We start from the raw sequence: 23,152 nt of genomic DNA, 5'->3' as shown, positions 1-23,152 counted from the left end.
CTCATGTCTCCATTTTCTCATTTTATCTAATAAATTCTACCCCTCTTTCTCTCACCTTTCCCCTTTATCTCTCTCTTCCTGTTCTAATTTTCAATCTAATTTCCCTCTTCCTCCTCTCTAAAAAAATCATCCTCTTTTTCTCTCTCTAGAAATATCATCCACTCCCAACTTTTCAAAAACTCTCCAAAGTCCAAACCCAGGCGTAATTAGAATAAAGAAAAAGGGGCGCTTTGTCACCCGTTTATTTCAGCAGCTGCGGCGAAAAGGGTCTGAACATCGATCTCATCTGCCCCTTTTCTCTGTATATCGCCCCTTCTCTCTCTCTAAAGACTTATAAACGTGGATTACGCATTCACCGTTTTCAATTCAACGGATTGCTTGTAATTCGGTTCTGTAATTCTTCAATAAGAGAGAGAGGAATTGGAATTTTCCGCGTTTCACTTTTGAAGCTGAGAATATTCCATGTTACAGAGAGAGAGAAGGGGATTTGAAAGAGAGAGAGAGGGAGAGAATTGAATTGATTTAAAATAAAGGTTGATTGATCCTTAGGGCATTGTATGTCTCATTGTTTGGGGTAATTTGGTTGGGTTTTAATGGAATGTGGTGGTGTTGGTGAAGAAGAAGGAAAGAAGAGTAGTGTTGCTGGGGATGCGGCTTCTTCTCTCTCGTCTCCGATGCCACAGAATTGGCAGCCCCACCACCAAAATGCCGTTTCTCTCTCTTCACCCATCAACCATCTCCAAGGTGAATCCTTTCTTCTTCTTTTTTTAATTCTTCTCTCTGGATCTGCTTTTGCCTTAAATTGGATTGCTCCTGCAATTTTTGTTTGAGAACCGAATTGGTATCCTTTTGCCCCATGATAATTTTTTCCATTATTTGGCATTGCATGGTTAAATTTTGAGAATTTGCTTGATTCACATTGTTTACTCATTTTCTTAAAAGATTTTCTCTAACGAAACATCAACCCTTCTGATTTTCCACTCTTAAATTTGTAGATGAAGCTCTTAGAGCACGGTTTGCATGCTTATATTGAAATAGCATGTCCCATTCTTTGCTTTTTGTTTATTGGGTTTGCCAAAAATTGATTTGGTTCAGTCTTATATTTGAGGTAAGCAGTTATTGATTCATGGAAGAATTTGCTAGGCTGTGACTTAGATTGAAAATGGATTATCTCTGTTTTCTTACATACTTGATACTTCTTGTAGGGCGTGGTTTGCATACTTCTCTTGGCATGGTCTTGTTCATTGCATTTTTGTTTAATTAGATTTAATTTCAGTCTCACATATGCGGTAAAGAGTTATTCATGGAAGATTTGTTAGACTATGATTTAGATTGAAATATATTACCTATGCTTCTATGTAATTGGGTGCCATACTTTGAGACTGCAGAAGCACTATGGAACCTTAGAATTCAGGGCCATGATAGTCAGGAAAGAGCGAACACTCCTTATCCTGAGAGACCAGGACAACCTGATTGTGTATACTATTTAAGGACAGGGATGTGCGGCTATGGGAGCAATTGCCGTTTCAATCATCCTCCTGACCCAAGGCAGGTAAGAAATCCACTGAAACACTCTCCCTGAACAATGTTAGTTATTAGAAAATATAACTTTCTTATCTAAGTTCAATTGTATAACGAATCTTAGTCTCTCTCTCTCTAGGTTGTGCTGTACAGAGGAGAGCTCCCTGAGAGAGATGGCCAGCCGGATTGCCAGGTATTTGGGTTTCAGTTGTGAATCTTGGAGTTTACTTCTAGTTGTCTCTTCACTGGTTTTGCAGCTTTGTTTTCTTTTCAATGGATGGCTTTCTATTTAGATCATGGGATTGCTATAAATTTTCTATTTGGGCATTCTAAAAGTTGTGCTAGTCATTTGTTTTTAATTCATTTTTGCATGCCATATTCTTGACATTACCAAGCCAAAAAAGAAAAAAAAAAAAGGCAAAAAAGATATGCATGATATTTGAAATGTACGGATGTCAGTGGCCTGGCCTGCAATATGATTTATCAGACTAGAACATGCAGTGGCATTGGAAGCAAGTGTTTTGTATTATTTTTGTCTTAGATAGTTACCTCACTAGTGGTATTCTTGATGCACAGTTTGAGAGTTTCATCAAGCCCCTTATGTTGTATACTTTGTATTCTTGAAATAATTTGCAGTATTGTCATTGACTTCATAACTTTTAGCTCCCAATATTATGATTTGCTAAAAGACTTCTATCCTCGAGCATATCCATTTCCTCAAACGCATTGTTGGGTTTTTTACAGAATCTATGGGGTTTGGAATTGCAATCAAGCTTCTCTATTGAAACACTAAAGTTGTCTTACATTTCCAGACTGTAGAATGCATTATTTGGTACCCATTGTCCTGTACCCATGCTTATGATGAGACATTTAAATGTTTGCAATTTGGGTTTCATATTTTGTGAAGAAGAAACTCCAAGCGTGGCTGTTTCGTGGATTTTGGCTTCCCCATTAAACAGCTATTTCATAAGAGTTGCAAAATGATTGTTGTGCAGAGCAAATTTTGCCAAGGAAAACTTTCCTTTTCATTCACTTTGAGACAGATTACCTCTCTTGTTTGCCTGGCCCGACTTATGTTACCACTTCAATGCTTAGGTTGATCCATTCAGACTTTTGAACATGCTTTCTGAACTTCAATATTGGAACACATTCAGCAGTATGCTTACTAGACTGCAAAAGTGTGCTTCAGAGTTAGAAGAGCATTTTTGAATTAGGTCTATCTATTGTCTTGTGACATTCTTCCAGGTTGGGGTTTTTCAAAATAAAAGAAACAAATGGGCCTGTACTGAAATCTATTTGTTGTTAACTGAGCAGTATTTCTTAAAGACTGGAACTTGCAAATTTGGGCCAACATGTAAATATCATCATCCAAGTGACAGGCATGAATCAGGACCTGTTCCACTGAACGTCTCTGGTCTTCCCGTGCGCCAGGTTCCCTTCCCATTTTTATTTGCCAATTTTTCCTCAAGAACTTTTCTTTCCCCATATATTTCATGAAATTAAGAAGTAGTCATGGTGTTTTCTTATTAGAAATGCTTGACTCTTAGCTTCATATGAAGAAATGATGTTCCTTGCAGGGTGAGAAAGCCTGTGCATATTACTTGAGAACTGGTTCATGTAAGTTTGGAGTTGCCTGCAAGTTCAATCACCCCCAACCTGCTGCACTTTCACCTGTTTTGGCAGTTACAGGATCCTCAGGCTATGGATCTGCAGGTTCATCTCTGTCTTTGCCATCAGGTCCGCCACCATATGTGGGTGGACTTTCGGCATGGACTTTGCCAAGGGGACCATATGTTTCCAGTCCTCGTTTACAAGGCTCACCAACTTATATGCCTATAATTCTGTCTCCTTCACAAGGGATGATATCTTCACCACAGGGTTGGAGCTCATACCCTGTGAGTTCTGATACTTCCAACTCGTAACGTATCTTACAAAATGTATGCATTGTATTGATCTTTCACTCTCTCTCCTTCTCTCTCTCTTCTCTCTCTCTCTCTTCTCTCTCTCACTCACTCTCACTCTCACTCTCACGCTCACTCTCACTTCACTCTCACTCTCACTCTCACTCTCACTTCACTCTTACTCTCACTCGCACTCACACACACACATACACACACATTTATTTTTTACATTGCTGCTTGAGGTCCTCTGTATAGGTCATATGTGCACCTTGTGGTGAAATTGTTCCTGCTTTCATAATAAAAAACTCCCTCTTGTGATACATCATACCCTTATCTAAAATTGGAATGTTAAAGGGTTTGACTGTGCATGGAATCTATATTATAGAAAAGAATCCAGAAACTTTATATCTTATAGTTTCGTGTTACTTGTTGGGTGTGCTAGCTTCCTAAATTACAACTAAGTGGTAGACTCCTCCAAATGTTCTGGATTCATGTTCATGTTTTTTTGATACATGCTCATGGATCTTGGGAGGATTTCTTTTAAAAGATTTTAGGTTGCTCTAAGTTTTCATATTTCAAGAATTGTACCATATTCATGTGAAGTAGGACATGTTAGACAATAAAGACAGCCCTGAAGTAAGAGCTAGATTTAATGGAGGACCCCTATAACATTTTTCTCTATTCTGCTGATGACCTCTGGAACGCTGTGGTCTAGTTTAAACGGTTCAGTGGTCAATGGATATCTTGCACAGTAATGTGCCTTGTTTTCTGTGAAATTTGATCATTATAACTTTCTTACACTAACTTTTCCTCATGCCCTTGAATTCTGGTTTTCCAAGATCCTGTTATGGTAGTGGCTCCTCTTGAAGCTAATTTGAGATTCAAAACATTTTTTGTATTGATTGGTTACTGAGAAGCTGTTTTGGCCTTGAGGGACTGCGTGAGATAATAAATACCATGAGTGCAAGGATGGAATTTTTTTTTTCCATGGCGAAATTGACGTTTTACAGTCTGTATTGGTATCTTTGTTTTCTGTCTAGATAAGTGTTGGTTAGATATCTTTTAGTTTCTGGATATTGTTACTTGAGTGGTTTTGGGGAATGGCACACAACAATAGAGCTGATAATGAAATGTGAACATAATTGCTGATTTTGAAATTCCATTTTGCTGTGACAAACCTTAATCATACATTACCACATGTTTGTGTGTGTGTGACTCAGTGACTCTATGTTTTTGGCAAATCATCTAGACTGGTCTAAACTTAATTTAAAGCATTCTAATAGTTTATTCATGGGAAATCATCTATGTGGTAAATAGATGATTGCTACGGTTCTACTTCTGAATACTCATCAACCAAGAGAATTGTATCTGTGTTTTTGGAAATATCGTTCTAAGTTTATATGTTGAACATTAATATATTTATTTATTTAGAAAATGTTTATTTTGATTGATGTGTTGAACATTTAGTTTGTAATAAGAATACACTAATTTCTTGAAGTTCCTTTCCATCCAACATGACATCCTCTATTGCATTAATACGATCAAAACTTAACAAGTGCTAAAATGCATTACTGTATTGCAAGAATGGAAATTTTCTCTAGTGCTATCAGTACCTATTGGAGATTGAACTGGGGAGGGGTCTCGTCTGGTCTAAATCGGTTGGACTGGCTTTAAAACATAAAGAAAAGAGATTCCAAAATCTTTAAAAATTAATTCTTGACAAATCTGACTGGCTCATCACTGCCTTTACTAGCTTTCACCATTTCAGTTGTAAGATAGCATTGGACTGGTTCTAGGCCTGGTCCCCAAATCAACTGTTCAGACCAGCCGCCCAGGTCCAATCCTTGTTACAGTAATATGTACAACCTTCCTCTCACTGGTTCCAAACATGACCTTTTTAGGCTACATGACATGTGCAACCTCCTTCTCTCTTGGTTCCTTTAACTTTTTCTTCCTTTGTTGCAATTGTGAGACATCTTTCAGAAACTTTTAGGCATACCATGAAGCATCCTTCGAGCCTTTTTTTTAGTGTCCCACCGAGTTTGTAAAGTAGAGAAGGAAGAACTTGGTGCTCTTAATGTATCTTACTTGCGATCATCCTCTCTGTTGGAAAAGAGGCAATGAAATGAAAGTGTCTATAAATCATTACCAAAGCAAATATGTTGGTAGATTGGTGGGCTTCACATTTCTAGCTATTGATTATTAGTGGCTGATGACTAAGAAGATAAGTGCATGTACTATTGGAGCCATGTCTACAGTTTGTAAGTGGCTTTATATAGGAAAAAATACTTTTCTTTTGGGCAACTTGCATATGGCCTACATGCAACCCTCTGTAGATTCTTACTTTCGGATACATTTTGGTTTGCAGAACCGGAAGTCCTTTTTTTTTCCCTTCTTCAAAATGTCCTTTTTTTTTTGGTTTGTCACGTTCGTGAGTCTGTGTGGTCTTTAAAACAATAATCAACCATAGCTTGAGAGATAAAAATGTGGGTTCTCCAATCAGGTGTTCTCAGAGTATACACTATTTGTTGATCATTCATATAGGAGTGACTCGTCGTCTGTATCATTGTGTTTTGTTTTTGCATCTAGTGATGATTAGATCCAGACCTTTGGTTCATTGTAAATGCCCATGCCATCCTAAGGATCTGGGTGTTGACATTACTTGGCCTTTAGTGGTGTATTTTAATTCTATCTTGGAACAAATGTGCACAAGATTATCATTCTGCATCTCTTATTGTAAACAACAAAGCAATGGATACTCTAATTGAGTTAAATGCAAGATTTTCTTCTTAGATGGGAAATTCACTAGAGGTTACAACCTATTATAATTTTGATATCCAATGGTTTATTAATGGTTTTATATATTTATTTCATCATTGGTTTCTTTGAAATGTAAGAAGCTAGATACTTCTTCCGAAAACTAATACTAAATGAGAACACAGATCAATGTCTATGACATGCAGCCGATGATTTGACTTTGAGTACCAATAGTGGGTATTTGTGTCCATATGAAACATATAGAGATGCTTAAGTTGTTTCTAATCCGAATGGATGACCTGCAATGGGATTACTTTGCTTGATCACTACTGAAGGATATTGTATGTACTTCTATCTTCTTGAACTCCTTTCCATGGTGAGTTGGTGATATTGCTCGTGTTATTCACATGGCTTCTAGTCCAGTTTTTCGTGAAGGGATGGAGCATTGTGTGAATTTGATTATCATTTCACTGGAAATAAGATGTTGATGAGGGTTCTAACACCATACAGCAATACAAAAGTTAACTTTCATCAAAAAAAAAAAGAAGATGTTGATGAGGGTTATGACTCTTGCTTATGTTTAATCATGTGACCAAATCATATAATTATTTTGCTGAAGCTGCTGTTTATTATTGGTTCTTAGTGGGCAAACTTTCCTTCTTAATGTTATTCATCCAAGTTGCATTGAGGAAGGGGCATTTGAATCTCTCTTTTATGGATAACATTCAGAATCTGTCATTTTGTACCCGAGTACTTTAGTTGATTCTCCAAATTAAGTTGTATGTAAACTGTGTTAGCTCCCGTCACAGTTTAGTGAAATTATTTTTGCATTATCTCTAATTCTTATGGTAAACTCTATTCCTTATATTTTCCCATCGAGATCCTCTGCCTGATTTCAAGTTGTCTTTTCCATTTCTTATTAAGAGGGAGGGATTGGTCTTCATTGTGCATTCTCTAATTCTTGCATTAATATGTTCTTCCTTATCGTCTTCCTGTCGAGATTTAAGATACAAAGCTCTGCCTTATTGGAATTCTTCTTATCCTAGCTGAGAGTGCATATGGTTACGTCTGCACTTGAATTGCAATCTGCCCATTAAATTTATGGTAATGTGTCGATTGAGCAGTTACAAAGTGAGCACAATTCAATTACGCCGTTAGGAAGTCAGAAAATGGGTGACTGTTGGCATAAGTTCCTTTACACTTTGTACTCCAGATCAAGTGTGTGCTATGGGTGGCAATCCTTTGTTTTACTTTCACTAAGATCCCTTTTCACTAGTTACTCCTGTAGTGCACCTTCCTGTCATGCTAATGGCTGCTTTTGGCCAGCCTTGTCCCACGAAATAACAAACCAATTTATTGGCTTTGCTGATACCTAGCCAGGTGTGTATCCTGGATCTGATGTGCACTGCCAGTTTCTTTAGTCTTCTATCCTTATAGACATAGTTTCAAAAAGCGCTAGGCGGCACTCAGGCGGCCATGGGGGTCCGGGCCGCCTAGCGCCTAGATAGGTGTCTAGAACCTAGGGGGCCCAATTGAAAAAAAAAAAGAAAAAAAGATAGTCTAATTCTAATAATCCATAAGAATTTTGATAATCTATAAGACCATAATCCATAAGAATTTTAATAATAGATAAGACCATAATCCCAGTTGAAAAAAAAAAGGATAGAAGTCGAGAAGAGAATTTTGATAATCCATAAGACCAGAATCCATATTTTTATATAATATTAAAAGCCTAAAACAGTAAAACCATACAAGCACACGCTGATAGTCTGATACACTGTAGACTGTACACACAAAAGTTAGATAGTAGAACTAGAAACTAGAAACTAGAAACTAGAAACTAGAAACTAAAAATAAGAAAAAGAAAATATATAGAAATTCAAAAAATATATAGACTTACAGTCTAGGACACAATAGTCAACATTCAACAATCAACAGTCAATACTCAACAGTCAACAATCAATACTCAACAGTCAACAGTCAACACCAAGAGTCTGCAGTCAGCATCATCATCATTATCATCAGAAGGATTAGGGTAAGCATCATCATATGCATCAAATTCGAGGCCATCATAATCAGAGTCATCTCCTTCTTCAATATAACGCTTGTCTTCCTCTGTTTCTTCTAAATCGACATCTTCTTCCTCCTTTTCTACCACCCTTTTACTAGTATGGGCAGATGAGGCCCTAGGAGTCTTGGATGCTCTACCATTTTCTATCTTTTTGTGTTTCTATGAACTCAAATATTGTATAATCTCCTCTCTGGTAGCCTCAGGAACATTTTTACATGGGGCAACATCCCCTTTAATAATGGCAAGGTGTTTTTTAAACTGGTAAATGCTCCCATTAGTATCATTTACACAATAATTACATTTAATACGACTTTTATCATTCGGATTCGGGTAATAACCATACTTCCAACCCGGATCAACACTTCTAGAAGAACCTGGAGAAGATATTTCCATAGAACAAGACTCATTTTCATCATTTTCTGGTTCTTAAATTCAGAAATTGTCTAATCTCATCCCGAATAGCTTCAGGAACTTTTTTACAATAAGCAACATTCCCTTTAATTCCAGCAAGGTGTTTCTTGAATCGGTTAATACCCTGGATCACTTCTTCTAGAAGAAGCAGAAATAGATCTATTCAAATGACAAGGATTTTGTTCTTGTTTTTGTGTTACAGAACTCATATATTGCTTAATCACCTCTCTAATAGCTTCAAGAACATTTTTACAAGGGGCAACATCCCCTTTAATAAAGGCAAAATGTTTCTTAAACCGGTTTATGTCCCCATTTGTATCTTTTTTACAAGAATTGCATCTAATGCAATTTTTGTCATTTGGATTTGGGTTATATCCATATTTCCAACCCGAATCTCCACTTTGACTAGATCTTGAAGAAGACATCTCAAGATAAGCAAGCAATCTAAAAAATAAGAGAAATGATCTAATGCAACGGTTGTATAGTAGTATAATGCAACCACACCTCTAGAAAACCATATTTTTGGCATTAGTATGACCCCAAATTTTGCACACACATTCTCTTCATCCTCATAATAAATCCGGCAAAAAAAAAATTCAATTTGCACCCTAGATATGGTCAAAATTAGTACCCATCCAACAATGAATCTCGACCATCCATTTGGTGAATTTCAAGATCTAGGCCTTAACAAATTCAAAATCACTTTTTTCTTTTTTAGCATTATTAATCTAATGATGATAACGCCATGTAAAAATTTCGAGAATAAAAAAAATCATTCTGAGGCCTATATCTAACCATCTCAATAAAATGGACGACTTATATTAATTGGACTAGAATGAAAACTCTCTAGAGCATTTTTACAAAATTTTCTTTTTTGTGATTGTTCTTCAAAGTGAAAAGAGTGTACATTTAAAAATTCGTGTCAAACAAATGCCTTTAACATGGTTTTTGAAGATGGTTGCATTATCTACTATACAACCATTGCATGAAATCATTCCCCAAAAATAAAGTTTTGCACTTACTTTGATTGCTCGAACTCCAAACTCCCACCTCTGAGATGTTTTCAAGTGCTAAAATAATAAAAAACACCTTGTAATAGGATTATAAAACTCTAAAACTAAATCTAATACCTGGGTGATGTTTGGATCCATTTTTTGAAACTTTGAGAAACACTTCGATCCAATGCAAATCACAAAATTTAGTTTCTTAGAAGTTTCTCTCTCTAAAATGAGTTCTTGTGGGTTTAGGTTTTAAATGAACCTAAACCCCATCCTTAAAAGCCTTTATGTTTAAAAAAAAAAGCAATAGAAAAAAAAAAAAAAAATTCCCCCCCTAAGCTGGGCGTTGAGCGCGTCGCCTAGGCGGGTTCTGTACCGCCTAGGGACTGCCGCCTAGTTTGACTGGCTAGGTGCTGGGCGGTCCGCTTTTTTTAACACTGCTCATAGAAGAAAAGATTCTCCTCCCATGGTTTCTAGATTGTTGATTTAATAAGCATGCCCCATACTTAGTCCTTGTTTTGCGATGTTAGTAAGAGTCCGCCTTTTTTTTTCTTTTCTTTTTAGTAATATAATTTCTGTAGCATATTTCTATTTAGATGTTGCTGGCCTAATTAGTCATAGCTACGTTCACTATGGGAATTCATAGTCTTGCTTGACAAGTTTGGCTCATTTACTGAGTAATAATTGGGGAATTTGCTCATGTTCACCTTTATAAATAGAACAATACTTTGATTAAATGTATTTCTTTTATTTTAGATAAAGAATATGTTGGAACTTGCCTAAGTAGGAAAATTGCTTCAATTGTTGACCTTCCTGGCATAAAACCGAACTGATTTTATGATACGATCACGAGTTTCATATCCTAGTCGTCGCTTAATCAACAATTACTGAGCTAGGGAGGTCAACAATTGAGGCTATTTTCCTTTTTAGGCAATTGATTAAGAACTTTAGGGAGAAGAGAAAAGACCTCCACATGGTCTTTATTGATTTTAAAAAAGCATGCGATAGGGTACCTAGGGAGTTAATTTGTTGGGTGTTGGAAAATAAATGAGTATCTAGAGGATATATTGACATGGTGAAAGATATATGAGGGCATGTAAATTAGTGTGAGGACAACTAGTAGAGAGACAAGTGTGGTTTCAATGACAATAAGCCTACATCAGGGGTCAATATGTAGCCCATATCTCTTTGCTTATGGACGAATTAACTAAGCATCTACAAGATGAGCTACCATGGTGTACATTATTTGCAGATGACAGTTTTGATTGATGAGACTATAGACGACATTACTGTAAAGTTAGAAACTTTGAAGGGATACTCTAGAGTTAAAAGGTTTTAAAATTAGCCAGACTAAGACATAATATATGGAATGCAAGCTTAGTAATAATATAAATAAAAACAAAAACAAGGAATTAGTTACGATTGATGACCAAGAAGCACCTAAAAGAGATTATTTTTTATATCTTGGGTGATAATCCATGAGAATGGAGAGATTGAAGAAGATTTCGCGCATAGAATTAGAGTTAGGTAGATGAAATAGAGATATCCTTCCAAAGTCTTATGTGATAGTCGCATACCAATAAAATTGAAGGGAAGTTTCATAGGATGGCTGTAAGACCAACCATGTTGTATGGGATGGAATATTGGGCGGTCAAGGAACAATCATGGAGTGAATGTATCTAAGATGAGGATGTTGAGATGGATAAGTGGCATGGCAAGAAAGTTTAAAATTCGGAATAAATACATCTGAGGGAACTTAAGGGTGGCTCCAATAAGCAATAAGATGAGAGAAAGTAGACTTAGGTAGGCTGGCCATGTATAACATCGACCTAGAGCAACAATGGTTAGGAGGGGTGTCAAGTGGAAGTCTCTAAAAGAACAAGGGGAAGGCTCAAAAGGACATGGATGGAAGTAGTGAGAAGAGGTATGGTGACTTATGAACTGACTGAGGGTATGGCCCCTGATAAAGCAGAATGGCAGAACAAGATTCGTGTAGTCGACCTCAAATAGTTGGGATAAGGGGTGGATAATGATGATGATGATGATGACGACGACGACGACGACGACGACGACGACGACGATGACGACGACAACGACGACGACGATGACGAGTCACAGACACACACTTGAAAGCGTCAAACACATTTTTCAAGCCTCTAACACTTATTGGCAAACTTTTGCTTGCCATACTTGGCACCTCGTATGCTAGTTGAACATGCATACATATGCAATTGTTTCAATGAAAAACTGAGTAGGATAAGCAAACAAAGCAACCTTGCTAGCTGTTGATAGATCCCTAGAGTTCAGTAATCTCTCTATAATGAGAACTGATTGCTCATGGGCATCAACCTCTTTCTTCTAATTTATTTGGCGTAGAATGCAATAGAGGATACTCATTACAAAATGATTAGATGTGACCATTTTACGGTTAGATTTTGTGACAAGTGATATGATGCAATGCAGAGAACTCTCGATAATCTAATCCACCTGTCAACGACCTAAAATATTGCAGGTCGGTCTTGTGATCATCCAACTTATGAGCAGGGTCCCTGCATCTAGTGAAGCTTGAGGGGTTCAAATGGTCAGCTTCATAGGAAGAACTAAATGAAATCTGGATTTAGTTTTAACTACTTTTTCAAGTTTTAATAACATGCCTTTAAAGACTTAAATTTTTTTTTTGAACCTTCCAAGTGTCACAGGCACAAATAAGAGTCAAGCTTTGGATTATTTGCCTGAAAATGTATTGTAAGGGTACTTAAAATATGCTAGTGATACCATCACTAATTTGACATCATGAGAATGTAATTTCCCATTGAAGCAATGTTATTTTGCAAAATTTTGTATTGAAGTGAATTTTTGGGAAAGTTGCTTTTTCAGAATTTACGATAGTGATCGCATGCTTTGATTGTGAAATTCTGGAATGCAATTTTTCTTAATGACCTTTGGGTGAATTGTTGCAATTTCCCTTTTGACAGTTTTCACTTGTTAAGTGGATCTGTGAATTTACCTGTCAAACTTTTTCTGTAGCACATACTAAAAAAAAACAAAACAAAACATTTTTGGTAGTTGTGTGACAAATTTATTAGATCATGATATTCCTTGATACAGTGTTTTGAAACCTGCCTCCTGCCAGTTCAGGAGGGCCCCAAACTGTAAATGAATCTTCATATTCCTAATAGTGATTTGGGTGATTTTGTATTGGACTTGGGTGAGTCCAAGAGAATTAGGCGATGCCTCCAAGTCTCACGGGGTCTCTTACTTCCCTGTTTATGCAACCCTAGTTCGATTCACCCTTGAAAATTTTCTCCCAAGCATAATTTTGTGCTCTTAATAGAAATTCAGCCAAAAACAAACCCTTGAAATCTTGAATTTTTTATATTTGAATATCGTAATAGGGTTTGGCCGAAAATTTCATGGGCTTTGGATCAACTAGATAGTGAGTCAAGGAAAAAAATTACTTTTCAGCATTTATAATCTTTTTGTATTTTTCTTTTTGTTGATTTTCTTTTCTTATTTTTCCTATTCTTTTCCAGTATTCTTGAACCTTTTTCTTCAACTTGGTCAAGACTCTGCTAGTCAACTCGTGGCTTAACGAGCTGATTCTAGTCAGTCACTCGCGAAGTCCCATTGGTGCTTGTGTTTTTTAGAGTATTGAATGGTGATCATAACGACATGTTCATCATAACTTTCTTCTATTGTTTCTTTTTTTTTATATAATTAACGATTTGATTAAAATGATACGATAGTGTGTAAGTTCCACAAAGTGGGGTGAAAAAGTTGAATAAACAAAATCTCTACATAGTATATGACTGAATTGTTTGTGTTGAAGGTTATTAGTTGCGTATGGCTGGGTGGGTGATTAGCTTTGTCAATTGGGTGTTGGGTCGATCTGGCCTGTGTTCAAGTCTGGCCCCTCCTTTTAGACCCAGCGATAGGTCCCTGTCTAGCTATAATTTGGTCCCGGCCAAGTTAGGGTATGGATCCAGGTCGGGTCAGCCGGAGCCCTATGGGTAAGGGATGTTAAGTCTGTCCCTTTCTTTGCTAGGGAGTCCACTGCTTGGTTTGCAAGTATGTTTGAAAGTGACCAACTGACCATAGGTCCAAGCATAGATGGTGTAATTCATTTAATGCTTGGTTGAGCATCTATTGAGTTGAGGTTTCACTTTTTCCCATGAGATTGTGTTGGCTGAATCGCCTTCAATGACCAAGTAGCTTCCCCAACTTCTGTTAAAGTTATGAATTCCAACAAGAAGGATGAAGCAGCTTTCATAGAGTCGCATATGCCAAATTCTCTAGCGTACATTTGTAGTATATGATCTCGGTGATCTCTAAATTGACCTGCACACCCTGCAGGTCCTGGATTGCCTCTTGACTTCCATCAAAGTTTAGTTTAGCTCTTATTTGATACTCAATTTTTTTTTTTTTTTTTCATATTCATACATCTCGATTTCGAGGTGATTAATTAGAGGGTTTTTCACCATTAAAACAACCTTTTCTGATGAATTTTCGATGTGCATCTTTAATTCTACATTTTAAGGTTGCAACCATATATAAACTAATTCTTTATATAATATTTAGATTTTTGCATTCTTTTAGTGTAGTTTATGACTTCATGAATCATGTCCATCCTACTTTGTTGAATAATAGTATTCAGAGAAGTCTTAAGTTCTAGTTCTTGGTCACTCGTCATGTGGTAAGAGCCCAAAAGGGACAATATAATTCACCACCATTGGAAATTGTGTGAAGAAAACATGCAACCAGTGAAGAAAAGGTTAGCTGCCTGGCCAACAAACTGCCTAGGCGGTGGAGTCCGGGCGGGCATGCCTAAAGCTAGCACCTAGGCGGTCAAGGCGGGCACCCACCTAGTGCCATCCTTCAAAAAAAAAAAAACGAATTTCAAAATCTACCCGAACGAAAATGAGGCCTGGTCTTGCCTCTCTGTCTCTCTCTCTCTCTCTCTCAGGTCCATGTGCTCCCTCTACATATGAGAAGAAGAAGAAGATGGACTCGAAGTGTTCGATGTGTGGCCTCTCTCCCTCTCTCACACATACACATACACATACACATACACATACACATACACATACACACACAAAGATGTACATGGACCCATATGCTCCCACTTTACACGTAAGAAGAAGTGACCTCCAAGTGTTCTATGCGAGGTCCCTCTCTCTCTCACTCTCTCAACATATCCTCCAAGTGCGAGACCTGTCTCTGAAAAATACAAATCCAAAAGAAAAAAAAAAAAAGAAAAGAAAAAAAGAGGATGGATCTTTAAGAATTTCCTGCGCAACCTCACGCACACACATACGTGCGCATGCACAAACACACACTAAACATATACACATGCATTCACAAAACACACACAAAACAACATATTGCTCCACCCGAACCCCCTTCCCTTAGGGCCGCCCAGGTATCTGGGCTTGCAGCCTAGGCGGTCCAGGCCATTGGCCCTCTAGGCAGCTGTATCTGCATTTTTGAACATTGCATGGAACTAATATGATACATAATAACTTAAGATTAAGCTGAAGCTCAAGCTTCGAACTCATGACCTATCAAAGAGATCAAGAGGGACAATAGAGTCTACCACTAAGGGAATTTTGACCTCATATTGGTGGTACCGCAGTTCAGTTTACGCATGCACCCTATGATATGATGCAAAGGAATTTGGATCCTCATAACTTAGGATCTCTATTCCTGATAGTAAGGATCAAGATCCCAAAGTCTAAAAATTGTATAGGAGCAAGATCCCCCACCCTGGAGCACAGGAGCGAGCTTTCAAAGCATGATTGACCCATGGGTGGGAGATCATGGTAACTATGAGTAGCTTGTAGATATGTCTTCTTTTTGTGGGTGAGTCTTTTTGATGGAAGAAGTGGAGTCCATATGGTTTGTGTCACTACAATTTGCACAAAGTCTTGGATTTGTCCATATAGATTGACTGTTAACTGATAGAGTCTAAGATAAATGGCTTCCCATAGAGCATATCCTTGCCATAGGTCATTCCAAAATCTAATATTGTTTCCAAGTTTTGTTATTGCTCTAATCCACTTGGAACCTTGGTTTGGAGCTTTTGGTAACGATCCCAAGTGATGAATCATCTGATGCCAGAGGTGGCCCTGATGGATAGATAATTTCCATAACCATTTTCGAACAAGAGCAGAGGCTGAATCTCTTAATTTTGTAATACACATTTGACCAACCACCTTGTGTTTGCAATAGGGGTATCTCTCCTTTCATTGCTAGGTAAAGGCATTTCCATAGGGCCAATCTTCTCTCGATCTTCTAGAAAACCTTATCCCAAAGCGATTTTATGGGTTTTCCAATGCAAACTGGGAACCTCAGATATGTGTTTGGAAAGCGATCAGTAGTTCGGGAACACACCTGAGTTAGGAAGAGCCACAATTTATCGGAGCTGTATGTCTCAGAACTCTTGAATATCATCTACGTATTGGAGGTGTGTGATAATTAGCTCTCTACTTGAGATGGTGAAAGCCTCTAGGATGCCAGTACTGCATAGACCTTTTGTTGCTCTGCTGAAGACATCTGAGACCAGGCATCTTTTTGAACTGTTCACTGTGTTGGCCCAGGTACGTCATTGAGTATAACATCAGGCAAAAGGATAAGAATTTAGTTCAAGAACTTTATATTGTTAAAGCCTGCACTTCTTCTTTTGTAGATCCATTATTTGGGGTAGTTTGCTTTCATTTGAAATACATTTAAATAAATGTACTTGGACTGTTGGAATACATAAATTGGACAGTTAGGCTGTATATTGAATAAATTAAAGAAATGCCTTGACTATCTCTATTTCTGCTTACATACATAAATTGGAAATTTGGGACACCTCATTTTTTGTTTTTGATTTTGTCTTTTGCTCAATTGCGAGAGAGAGAGAGAGAGAGAGAGAGAGAGAGAGAGAGGTTGCATTCCAAAAACAGAAATTTGGGATCTCAACTAGATGTACCATCTAGAAGTGTTTTCTGGTAATAAAATATGTTGTTTTAAGCATCAGTATGGATTATGTTTAACATTGTTACTTGTTACACATAATCGATCACTTTTTTATTTTCTACCATCCCTGAAGCATGAATCTTGATCTTTGAGGAAATGTGGATCCCCAATCAGAGAAATGATCAGACGTTTGACAAGAGATTTGACTACATGGGTTGCTGAGATATCCAGAATCTTGAAGACTCACATGGCTCCGATTGTTGCACCTAAGAGTACATTTGTTCAACTTTAGAGAATTTGGTAATTGTTCATCTGAACCAGCATTCGAAGGCTACTAGGCATTACACTTAGATTTGGATTTTGGTGGAAAGCATAGGATGTTAAAAGTTAAAAGCAAGCCTTAAAGGCTAAGAAGATGGCTTATACTACAAAGGTTACAGAGCTTGATCGATCTCTATGTTGGTATTAACTGAAACTGTAGCAATATAATTCTTTTTACTGCGATTGGACTTATCTTAATTTACCGTTGGTGCTTCGTGTAATAGCAACAGTGCTTCGTGTAATAGCAACAGTGTTGGTGACTTTTCTGAAGTCTCGGTTGACATGACACTATAATTTACATGGGGAGACCTCTGTTTGATAAAATAAAGGAATTTTTGTTGATCAAGTTATCCATTTGTTTATTTACTGTGCATCAATGTGCTGGTTGTGCCCTATGACCTGCTATGTCCTATTCACTTGTCAGTATCTCATGATAAATGGTTCGTGGGTTCCTCTCTTTAATCGTTGTCCAAGATTTATGGTGTTGTGGACAGTCCATAGCATGCTATCCGTTTTTATCTTGGAACTGATATGAGGCTATGAATATCTTAGAGGTTCATGCATCGTGATAATTAATTTAGAAATTTAGATTTTTGAGTTGCGTGTTGCTCTTTCTTGTTATTCAGAATCCTGGGAGCCCCTTGGCATCTTCTGATGGATCAAATGTGGTATACATGCAATCCACTGAACCAGCTTCGAGTGGCCCCATGCGCATGCCTTCACCCTTTGTGCACCAACTTCTTCCTGCATTACAAAATGGACTTTTCCCGGAAAGACCAGATCAACCTGAATGTCAATATTACATGAAAACAGGAGACTGCAAATTTGGAGCATCTTGCAAGTATCATCATCCCTTAGAAAGAGCTATGCCATTGACTAATTGTGCTCTTGGTCCCCTTGGCCTTCCTCTGAGACCAGTAAGTTTGTCCTAACTGATTGATTGCTCAATTATTATCATGGCATCAGTTTACTTACTCTCTCTCTCTCTCACGATTCGTGATACCAATGCAGGGCCAGCCGCTATGCACATTCTATAGCAAATATGGGATCTGCAAGTTTGGACCCACTTGCAAGTTTGATCACACTGTTGTGGCACCTCTCAATTATGGATTTCCAAATGTATCCACCCCTGAAATGCCTCCGGTATATCAACTATCAAGAACCACTCACACTGAGCGCCCTTCATCAGAAAATTCTTCCCCAAATGCCTCCAATCATGAACAAAAACGACAACGACAAATATTGAGACCGGAGCCCTCTGAAGTTGATCAACTAAAGGCTTCTTCAGATGATGTCATTCCTCAATAAGACCAGTTGTAGTACACACCTGATTATTTGGCATCCCTTCCAATCAGATTAATGGTTTTGTTGTTCTTCCCTTTATGTTGTTCTTTTCTGGACGCCCCTTATTTGATGACAATTTTGCTGATGTGCTCGCTATGTCCCTGAGAGTGAGGGGGCTGAGCTAATGCAGGAGAGTGGTTGACTGTAGTTTTGGAAACCTCAGAAGCTAAGTCTGAGGTGGGAGAAGCATGGAGGGGTTTCTATGAGGAATAAAGGTGGATCTCGATCCTTTTCTTTCATTTATTTATTCCGGAATAATTTGTAATATTTAGATGTCAATTGCCAGTGAATGAGAGAAGTTTTGGGCCTGAGTTGTTTTGTAAATGGTAAAAGAAAAGAAAACCTCTTGCCTTTTGCTTTTCTCCAGCAAAATTCAGTAGCTACTCAACGACGTCAGTACACAACTAGGGAATGGTTTGCTGCATATAATTGCTACAAGGGAATGTAGTCTTAATAAAAATAAATCGATTTGGATGTGTGTATAACTTTCAGGTCTTCCTTATATTTCGCTTTTCTTCTTGGCAATTCTATTGGCTCGCTTTCTTATCAGATGAAAACAATGATAAACCAGACGGTCTCCTAACAATGTAATAATTAGCATCAATTGCCAGGTTTGTGAGGTCTAATAAATTGGATGGTGTAGATCAGACACAAAAAAAGAACATGTATACAATGATAATTAGCATGGATGAGCTATAATTGCGAAATATCATTCAACTACAAATATTTCATCAATGATAATTTTAATGAATAGTTGAAATTGGTTAATTTTTTATTTCCGGATGTTTAGAATTTCAAATTCAATAAAAAACAAAGTTCCCATGCGAGAATTTGTTATCAAAAGCAGTATTTTCTGATTCCAAATGTGAATTCGTATTGGTTATAAGCCCCTAAACCTCCTAGTTTTGGGAGAAGTTCTAGCTTCCAGTTGTCAGGCCTTGAAAGCGCCAACAACAAAATTTATTTATTTTTCTTTTTGAATGCTAGTTTGGGCCCTGACTAAAATTGAGGCCAAAACCATGTTTTATGGCACCTGCCACTGTGATCACCTCTACTTAGAACCCATTCTCAGGGCAACATAGCATGCGTTGTTGCCAGTGTTTAAACCTCAATAGTTGGGTCAGACCAATCATCCACCAGTCCAAGTTGACCATGGAGGCTCGGCCTACAGGGCTAATTCTTTATTACCAAAAATAGAAAACCGAGAAAAAGGAAAAAAAAATGTAAAATAAAAAATTGAAAATCAATTATTTGATTTCATATAATACGGGGTATAAATCAAAGGAAAAAAGTTTATATAAGGTTGATACCTTAAAATATATAACTAAGGGGTATCTCTAAAATCTTTCAAAAAATGATGTTTTGATGTTCTAATTGATGATCTCAACATCGAGATGTATAGATATGGGGAAAAAAAAGAAGAAAAGATTTCAAGTCTTAAAAATAGTACATTTTGCAATGCATTACATGGACCATCAATTTTCAAGATTTTCATGGGCTTATCGATCTGCTTGATTTGAACTATTTGAGGAATATAAAATTTTAAAATTAGAGATAACAATAGATTTTCGCACCATCTTAATATATTTTGACACCAAAATTGCATCTCAGTACAAAGTTTGGACATGCACATTAATTTAATTTGATTGTTTAAGGTTGCAACTTTATGCAAATCATACCCTAAATCAAATCATAAAAAAAAAGTTCAATATCGAAAGAAACACTTGGGGAAGAAATTGGCAAAAATACCAAAAACCAATTATTCAGATTTTTTTTTTGTTTGGTTCAAAAAGCTTTGTTGGGAATTTTGTAGATCAATTTCTTAGACAAATGTAAATGAATTTGATGAAAAATGAAAGAAAAGTTTAAACAAAAAAAAAAACTTGATTTCTTCCACGTTGCTTTTCTTTCCAACTTATTACTATAGAGGTTTGTTAAGAGGCTTAAATAATACCAATTTGAAACAAATTTCAAATTGTGTGATTGAGATTTGAGGGAGAAATTAAGAATTGAGGATTAGGGTTTTGGGGCTGTAAAAACAAAATTTGGACTCTTGATTTCTTTTAATTCTGCATTTTGACACAACAAATTGTTATTGGGGTTCAAATTCAATAGAGAACTTAAAGAGCAAGAAATTAAAATAAATTTCGAAGCATTTAGTAGAGAAAATTGGGAAAATTGAGAGTCAAAAGTAAAAAAGTGACTAGTTTTTTATCTCCCAATCTCATCAAAAAGATGTTTTATCCGAAAATATTTTTAGGGGTATTGTAAATCACCTAAAAATGAATGATTTGCAACAAATTTGAGAGGATCTAGTGAAGAAATGAGAGACATCTGAAATTTCTAAATTTTGGTTTATAAAACAAAAAAATATAAAAAAGTAAAAAGCCTCTAGCATACTATTTGGAACTGATATATCATTAGTGTTTAGAAACCCAACTCGGGTGTGGCTTCTGGGTATGAGTCGGCGACCCAGCGAGCTGGCCCCAATGACTTGGCCAATACATGGAGAGAGAGGGAAGGAGCATTGCCCAAAAAATTAGAAAAATGCATAAAATCAAGTCTTATAATTAAGAAATAAGTCTTATAATTAAGAAATAATTTGATAGTATAGGAGGAATAAATCAAAAAATAAAAAATACAAATAAAAAAAAAAAAGAAAAAAGTTTATATAAGATTGCAACCTTAAAATGTAAAATTAAAGATGCACCTCAAAAATCCATTGAAAATAGTCGTTTTAATGCTGAAAACCCTCTAATTGATCATCTCGAATCAAGATGTATGAATATGACAAATAAATAAAAATTTGACTATTAAAAATAGTGTATCTTGCAAAACATTATCTAGATCGTTCATTTTCAAGATTTTCATATGTTTATAGATCTACTTGATTTTAATTGTTTTGGGAGTTTAAACTTTTATAATTAGAGATAAAAATAGATTTTTAGATAATCCTAAGAATTTTTTACACCAAAATTATATGTTATGATAAAAGTTGGAGGTGCGTCTTAATTGGATTGTTTAAGGTTGCAACCTTATACAAACCACACCTATAAAAAATTACATTTCAGAGAGTAAATAGTGGGGAAAATGCTGAAAAATAATAAAAAATCATCTCCGATATTTTGGTTTTAACTTAACAAACTTTGTTGGGCCTTTTGTAGAACAATCTAATAGAATCATTTTTGGATAAATTTTAATGATTTGATGAAACAATGAAAAAGGGATTGAAGAGTTTTTTATTTTGGGTTCGTAAAATCTGTGGAATCATAATTTATCTTATTTTAGTTGTCGATCCAACAAATTGACGTAGGAATCAGATTGAGGGTTTACATGTGATTAATTTGAAAAAATTTCAAGTTATTTATAAAGAATGATGCTTTGATGAGAAAACCTCATCAAAATTTCAAATTAATCCAAATAATAACGATCAGATGAAGTATAAGTAACATGGGGTCATTTATTGATCCAAACAACAATGAGAAGACTTGAAACTCTATTATTTGTAGTTTTTTCCAACTAAGACTGAAACCGGGATAATCGACCAAGTCCGATTGAGAACCGTCCTCGTACCCCACCGGCATGTGTTCACCGAGCTGATCCCATTAACTCAACAGCTTTTTAATCCCGTTACTCGATCTACCTGACCTGAATTTTGGGCCGGAAATGCTCAAATTATAGACCAAACCATGGGCTCAACTTACTGTTCAAAAGTGGCAGCGATAAGGAGCAGCAGCCGTTTGTTTTGCTCGTCTTTGATAAAAATGAAAAATGCAGATACGCCATGCGGGTTGCTTACTCTCTCCATTTGTTCAGTTTTATATATAAACTCCTGATTGCTTAATTAAAAGCATGAGGAACATAGCCATGTCCCCCTATTGTGACATATTGCTGACTCAGCTGACGCACTTGTGTGCTGTGCAGTTGATGATTGAGGTCTGAAAGTGATACAATGTGGAAAAATTAAAAGGATGAGATAAGTGATTTGGTACGATATATGGCTTACGCTTAAGACCCTTCGGGAGTTGCACGTTTGGCGCGTGATTTCTATCTAAGTTCTTGTTCTTTTGTTAAAATATGAAAGATTAAATTTTTAAACGGATAGAAACGTAATATTTTATAATGTTGGTATTGATCACTATTCATTATGCATAATATAAATACATAACATTAGTATTATTTCATAATATTATATTATATAGTACATATCAATTATATATTATATGTAATATATATTTATTATATTATATATAATATCTATATTATTATTTATTATATTTATATTATTATATTATATATTAATATATAAATATCTTATATTATACTATAAATTATATATAGAGTAATGATCCTATGAGACCCTCCCACACCCATCGGTGTAGGACCCTAAAGGATCACTATTAAATTTGGCACATATCTCTAAAAAAGTTATCACATGAGTATGGGACTTGACTCTTTTAGAGATCTGTGCCAAATTTAATGTTGATATTTTGAGGTCCTACACACATGGGTGTGGGAGGGTCTCATAGGATCATTACTCTTATATATATATATATATATATATTATCAAACACGATACCCAGAACTTATTTAGACCCTCAAGAACAAAACATTCAACTTTCCAGAAGATATCTTTCAAAAAACAAACGCACCTTTAAATGTTTGATATTTTTTAATTAAAAAACTAACAAAGTCAAATTAAACAAATTTAAATAAGAATATTAGCATACAGTCAAGCCTGCACAAGTAGAAATGCGGGCTTGATAATAAATATATCTTTTAAATATAATTTGATCTTAATTTTTAGATAATATATAATCTTTAACATGAAGATTATGAATATGAAAAAATAAATAAATTTTGAAAAC

General features: G+C 36.2%; 1 protein-coding gene across 7 annotated transcripts; it reads left to right on the top strand.

The window, feature by feature from the left end:
• The first annotated feature begins 204 nt into the window (after nucleotides 1–204).
• On the top strand, nucleotides 205–18,592 carry ZFN2 (zinc finger nuclease 2). 7 transcript variants are annotated; one of them, XM_006829436.4, is made up of 8 exons: nucleotides 205–267; nucleotides 622–744; nucleotides 1,389–1,552; nucleotides 1,661–1,714; nucleotides 2,836–2,952; nucleotides 3,099–3,416; nucleotides 17,567–17,857; nucleotides 17,952–18,592. In XM_006829436.4, exons 2-8 carry the CDS (start codon nucleotides 675–677, stop codon nucleotides 18,246–18,248), a joined length of 1,311 nt encoding a protein of 436 aa, XP_006829499.2. In that variant the 5' UTR covers nucleotides 205–267; nucleotides 622–674; the 3' UTR covers nucleotides 18,249–18,592. The 7 variants fall into 7 exon arrangements, 6 of the variants coding, with proteins under 6 accessions (XP_006829499.2, XP_020517444.1, XP_011629168.1 ...); XM_020661785.2 differs by having other exon boundaries at nucleotides 619–744; XR_016042845.1 differs by having other exon boundaries at nucleotides 205–744; nucleotides 3,099–3,458.
• The last annotated feature ends 4,560 nt before the right edge of the window (nucleotides 18,593–23,152 follow it).

The sequence above is a fragment of the Amborella trichopoda genome, chromosome 10 (genome assembly GCF_054954075.1).
Source record: "Amborella trichopoda isolate Santa Cruz 75 chromosome 10, AtrichopodaSantaCruz75HAP2 v2.0, whole genome shotgun sequence".
In the NCBI taxonomy this organism is placed as follows: domain Eukaryota; kingdom Viridiplantae; phylum Streptophyta; class Magnoliopsida; order Amborellales; family Amborellaceae; genus Amborella; species Amborella trichopoda.
This window is presented reverse-complemented; position numbering and strand designations above follow the sequence as displayed.